At 43.8% G+C, this 6,000-nt stretch overlaps 1 protein-coding gene across 2 annotated transcripts in view; it reads right to left on the reverse strand.

Moving 5' to 3' along the window:
• GALC (galactosylceramidase) overlaps positions 1-4,505 on the reverse strand; it is a gene marked incomplete at both ends in the record, with an annotated part of 87,035 nt that extends 82,530 nt beyond the window's left edge. For both annotated transcript variants that reach the window (XM_079699633.1, XM_079699632.1), the window contains one exon: positions 4,311-4,505. In XM_079699633.1, the coding sequence (XP_079555759.1) occupies positions 4,311-4,505 (195 nt within the window). The remainder of the gene's footprint in view (positions 1-4,310) is intronic.
• Positions 4,506-6,000: the final 1,495 nt, after the last annotated feature.

The raw sequence follows: 6,000 nt of genomic DNA on the forward strand, positions 1-6,000 counted from the left end.
GGTTTATCCCATGAATGCAACGATTCTTCAATACACGCAAAATCAATTGATGTGATACACCATATTAATAAATTGAAGGATAAAAACCATATGATCATCTCAATAGATGCAGAGAAAGCTTTCAACAAAATTCAACACCAATTTATGATAAAAACCCTCCAGAAAGTAGGCATACAGGGAACTTACATCAACATAATAAAGGCCATATATGACAAACCCATAGCCAACATCGTCCTCACCGGTGAAAAACTGAAGCCATTTCCACTAAGATCAGGAACAAGACAAGGCTGCCCTCTCTCATCACTATTATTCAACATAGTTTTGGAAGTTTTAGCCACAGCAATCAGAAAAGAAAAAGAAATAAAAGGAATCCAAATTGGAAAAGAAGAAGTAAAGCTGTCACTGTTTGCAGATGACATGACACTATACACAGAGAATCCTAAAGATGCTACCAGAAAACTGCTAGAGCTAATCAATTAATTAGGTAAAGTAGTAGGATACAAAATTAATGCACAGAAATCTCTTGCATTCCTATACACTAATGATGAAAAATCTGAAAGTGAAATTAAGAAAACACTCCCATTTACCACTGCAACAAAAAGAATAAAATACCTAAGAATAAACCTACCTAAGGAGACAAAAGACCTGTATGCAGAAAATTATAAGACACTGATGAAAGAAATTAAAGATGATACAAATAGATGGAGAGATGTACCATGTTCTTGGATTGGAAGAATCAACATTGTGAAAATGACTATACTACCCAAAACAATCTACAGATTCAATGCAATCCCTATCAAACTACCACTGGCATTTTTCACAGAAGTATAACAAAAAATTTCACAATTTGTATGGAAACACAAAAGACCCTGAATAGCCAAAGCAATCTTGAGAAAGAAAAACGGAGCTGGAGGAATCAGGCTCCTGGACTACAGACTATACTACAAAGCTACAGTAATCAAGACAGTATGGTATTGGCAGAAAAACAGAAATATAGATCAATGGAACAGGCTAGAAAGCCCAGAGATAAACCCACGCACATATGGTCACCTCATCTTTGATAAAGTAGGCAAGAATATACAATGGAGAAAAGACAGCCTCTTCAATAAGTGGTGCTGGAAAAACTGGACAGCTACATGTAAAAGAATGAAATTAGATCACTCCCTAACACCATACACAAAAATAAACTCAAAATGGATTAAAGACTTTTAAGGCCAGATACAATAAAAGTCTTAGAGGGAAAAATAGGCAGAACATTCTATGACATAAATCACAGCAAGATCCTTTTTGACCCACCTCCTAGAGAAACGGAAATAAAAACAAAAATAAACAAATGGGACCTAATGAAACTTCAAAGCTTTTGCACAGCAAAGGAAACCATAAACAAGATGATAAGACAACCCTCAGAATGGGAGAAAGTATTTGCAAATGAAACAACTGACAAAGGATTCATCTCTGAAATTTACAAGCAGCTCATGCAGCTCAATATCAAAAAAACAAACAACCCAATCCAAAATGGGCAGAAGACCAAAATAGGCATTTCTCCAAAGAAGACATACAGATTGCCAACAAACACATGAAAGAATGCTCAACATCATTAATCATTAGAGAAATGCAAATCAAAACTACAATGCAATATCATCTCACATCAGTCAGAATGGCCATAATCAAAAAATCTACAAACAGTAAATGCTGGAGAGGGTGTGGAGAAAAGGGAACCCTCATACACTGTTGGTGGGAATGTAAATTGATACAGCCACTATGGAGAACAGTATGGAGGGTCCTTAAAAAACTGAAAATAGAACTACCATATGTCCCAGCAATCCCACTACTGGGTATATACCCTGAAAAAACCATATTTCAAAAAGAGTCATGTACCACAATGTTCATTGCAGCTCTATTTACAACAGCCAGGACATGGAAGCCACCTAAGTGTCCATCAACAGATGAATGGATAAAGAAGATGTGGCACATATATACAATGGAATATTACTCAGCCATAAAAAGGAACAAAATTGAGTTATTTGTAGTGAGGTGGATGGACCTAGAGTCTGTCATACAGAGTGAAGTAAGTCAGAAAGAGAAAAAAAATACCACGTGCTAACACATATATATGGAATCTAAAAAAAAAAAAAAAAATGGTCATGAAGAACCTAGGTGCAAGATGCGAATAAAGACGCAGACCTACTAGAGAATGGACTTGAGGACATGGGGGGGGGAGGGTAAACTGGGACAAAGTGAGAGAGTGGCATGGACATATATATACTATCAAATGTAAAATAGATAGCTAATGGGAAGTAGCCACATAGCACAGGGAGATCAGCTCGGTACTTTGTGACCACCTAGAGGGGTGGGATAGGGAGGGAGGGTGGGAGGGAGACACAAGAGGGAAGAGATATGGGGATATATGTGTATGTATAACTGATTCACTTTGTTATAAAGCAGAAACTAACACACCATTGTAAAGCAGTTATACTCCAATAAAAACGTTAAAAAAAAAAAAAAGAAGCACAAGGACCAGTCCCTCCACAGCACTGGTTATCAATATGCTGAGACCAGCCCAAAACATCCACCCAGCAAGCAAGCATTCAAGCTGGTTCTGAATTGCATCTAAGGATACAAGCACGAATCTGACTCAACCCCACAAACAACCCATTCAACCAATTCAAGAGTTCTGCCTTACTATTTTCAAATAAAATCAGTTCTAGCTATGATCTGGGGTACAAAAAAGAAAATCTCTCTCACCAAAGATCTGCCACCATAAACCCCATGGACCCAAAAGCTATAAACACAAGGGGATAAAACAAAGACAAGACAGTGGTTACAAAGAGCATGAGACAGGACTAAGTAAATTGTTAGGAGCCAAGAACAATCATGCTACTGTGGCAAGCTCCCAGGCTTAGGAGCCACCCATCAGCATGACTAGGGAACTAAGGAAATTACCAGCTGTGCCCACACAAATTTTGCATTAAGCTGGAATGGCCCTCACGTCTCCCTTAACATAAGTATTTTAGAATGTCCAGATAATACGAACTTATCCCAAGTGACACCGCCTAGAAAAGACTAAAAAGACATGCCAATTAAATGCAATTAGTATCCTGGATGGGATCCTGAAAACGAAAAAGAGCATTAGGTAACAACTAAGGAAATATGAAAGGAAGTACAGACTTTCATTAAAGTAATCAATATTGGTTGGGACAAACACTAATTGGTTGGTCCCGTACTAATGTGGTATGCTGATAACAGGAGAAAACTGGCTACAGGGTATATGAGAACTCTGTACTGTCTTGGCAACTTTTCTGTAAATTTGGAACTATCTTTAAATTAAAATTTTATTTAAAAAACAAAAAACCGCTTGCTCCAGAGATCCTTGAATCAGGAAAATAGTTCTCTCAACATTTAGTATGAGAAGCCACTGGCGCATTTGTTATAAAGCAGATTCTCAGGCCCCACCCCAGAACTGTAAAGTCAGAATGGGAGCTGGCGGGGAGGCCAGAGTCTGCATTGAAACAAACGGACCAGGTGATTCTTATGCATCTTAACGGTGGTGAGTCACTATCTTGACTGGTGACCCATCGTTTCCCTCTCCTCACACACATAAATAGCCACCAATGAGGCATTGCCCCTTCCAGAGGGCAACTCACCCCCTTAGGCCTTTGCCATCCGAGGGGAAAACAATTCTCCAACAGTAAACAATCCTAAACTATCAGTTGATACTGGTGTAGCCTGCCATTAGAAAAAGAAAAAAAAAGTCCCAGACAGTTTCTAGCCTCTCACCTTCTTAACCTGCTGTGCCTCCTAACAAAAGCTTATCCGATACTTGACCCTTTGAAAGAGCCCAACCGCATCCTGCAGTACTGGTCCAGGACTCCCCGACCCCCCTCCCTAAAAAAAGAAGAGGCACAGCCAAAGCATCCCACTAGGGCATCCTCTTCAGCAGACGGATGCTCCTCGGCTCCCTGGCCGTCTCTGGAGTGACCCTCCCAGAGTGCCCTCTCCAAGGCGAAGAGACCCCCCCAACAGGCCCCGCTGCCCAGGGAAAGGAAGGGTTTGAGCCCCAGCCTTGTCACTATCTAGACCTGTCACTTACTCGGTGGAGCCCCGGATCTGTTAAATCTAACTGGCTCTACAGGTTCATTTTAAACCAGCAAACGCAGGTTCCAGCCCCGCAGCCGGCGGATCCGGACAGCCAGGCGAGGGGCGCCCGCCGGAAGCCGGGCCGCGACGGGAGAGCTAGGCCGCGAGGGCTTGTGGGGCGAGACGGAGCGGTCCCCTGACGCCACCCGCGCGTCCCACCCCCCGCTGCTCACCCCGCCGCCGCTGACCGCTCCGATGCCGTCGAACTCCCGGCCCAGCCCGTCGGAGTCGTCGAGCACGTACGCGCCGCCGGGTGCCAGCAGCGCGCACAGCAGCAGGGGCACCGCGGCTTGGCCCGCCGAACCCGCGGCGGCCGTCATGGCTTTCACTCGGCGTTGCCGGGAAGCCTGGAGCAGGTGCTCAGCCATTGTATGGATCACACGACTCTGGAGGCGGTTCCGGTTGCCGCCATGATGGGGAAGGGCAGGAGGCCGCTGGCGCCGCCGCCGCCATCTTGGGTGTGGGCCGCAGCTCGCTGACGCAGCCGCCGTAATGTTGGGGGAGGGCGGAGCGCGCCTTTCCTAGTCGGCCCAAGGTCAGAGTCGCATGTATCCGTTCGCTGCCTCTCCTTCGACTTCACCCACTGGAGCACTTTATCGAAGGGGAGGTGGATGTCCAAGGCCAAGGGAGCAGGGCAGTGCGTGGCCTACTATGGACCTCCCCGAACGTCTCCGGGCGCTTCTACCACCTGCCAGTACGTGGCAGAACAAGAAAGAGGAGCAGGCTTGAGTCTCTATCCTAGTCCCCGTTCAGCTGTCACCTTGGTGGAGTCACTTAGCTTTCTGAGCCTGAGTCTCCTCTTACGTAAGATGAAGCAAGAAGAGCAGCCGCATGGGGACATATGATTAAATGAAATACGAGTAAGGCAACAGACAGGCAGTAAATCTTAGCTGAATGCGTGACACACTTAGCAAGCCTTAGCTGACATGGTTCTTCATCCTGGTAACAACTTCATCCTGGTAACAACTTCATCGTGGTGGCTTCATAAGGTACTTGCCGCTGGCAGTTGAAATGGTTCCAGGCAGATAACCCTAAATGGGCAGGGAAGTTGTGGATTGTCCTGGAATTCCTGCCACATCCGGCATTGGTCTGAGATTTCTGATTTCCTTGGTATTGAAACAAATTGAAGAGACTGTTGAGAGGCTGCAGAGAAAGCATCTCTGATCCCCAGATCTGATTGTTTTGCCCCTTAACTGCAAACGTAAATTCAAGTATCAAGACTATGATTATACCAGGAGGAAAAATTTATCTGGGCAGTCCCGTAAACACACTCGTCAGGCCCTTATGATATCTCTAGGTTCTTAATGGACAGTATGCTTACTCTTTCCATCCTCCTAAATTACTATAGGTCTATTATGATTTATCAAGGACAGTCCCAGCTTGTGTCTATTGTCCTAACATAATTATTAATAGTATTCCTTTCACCCTTAAAAATGTTCTGGCTTGTATGATAAATTATATAGTTCCCTGTATATTGGCCACTTGTTTTCTTCCATTTCTTCTTTTCCCCATACAGCACTTACCTGAACTACCTTTCTTACAATCACCATTCTATGATTCAAGTCAGTAACTAGTCAAGTTCCATAGACTTACCTTCTCTGAACTCACTCTGATCCATCTGTTCTAATAAAATTTTAAACATGAGCGGAGCACCAGTGGATGCAAGACGTGGCCGATAAATCAAGTAAATGCTAAGCTTCCTACCAACCCTGAGATTTTATATCTGGGATATGCATGTAACATCTGCATAATCATGTAACTAGAAGAAAATAGAGGAAAAAATACCACACTGGGAAGTTGAAACCAGAACCCAGCATATGTCATTCTGTAACGCACTGTTGCACCTTGTATTTGGAAGGCACA

The sequence above is a fragment of the Hyperoodon ampullatus genome (assembly GCF_949752795.1).
Source record: "Hyperoodon ampullatus genome assembly, chromosome: 3".
Taxonomy (NCBI): domain Eukaryota; kingdom Metazoa; phylum Chordata; class Mammalia; order Artiodactyla; family Ziphiidae; genus Hyperoodon; species Hyperoodon ampullatus.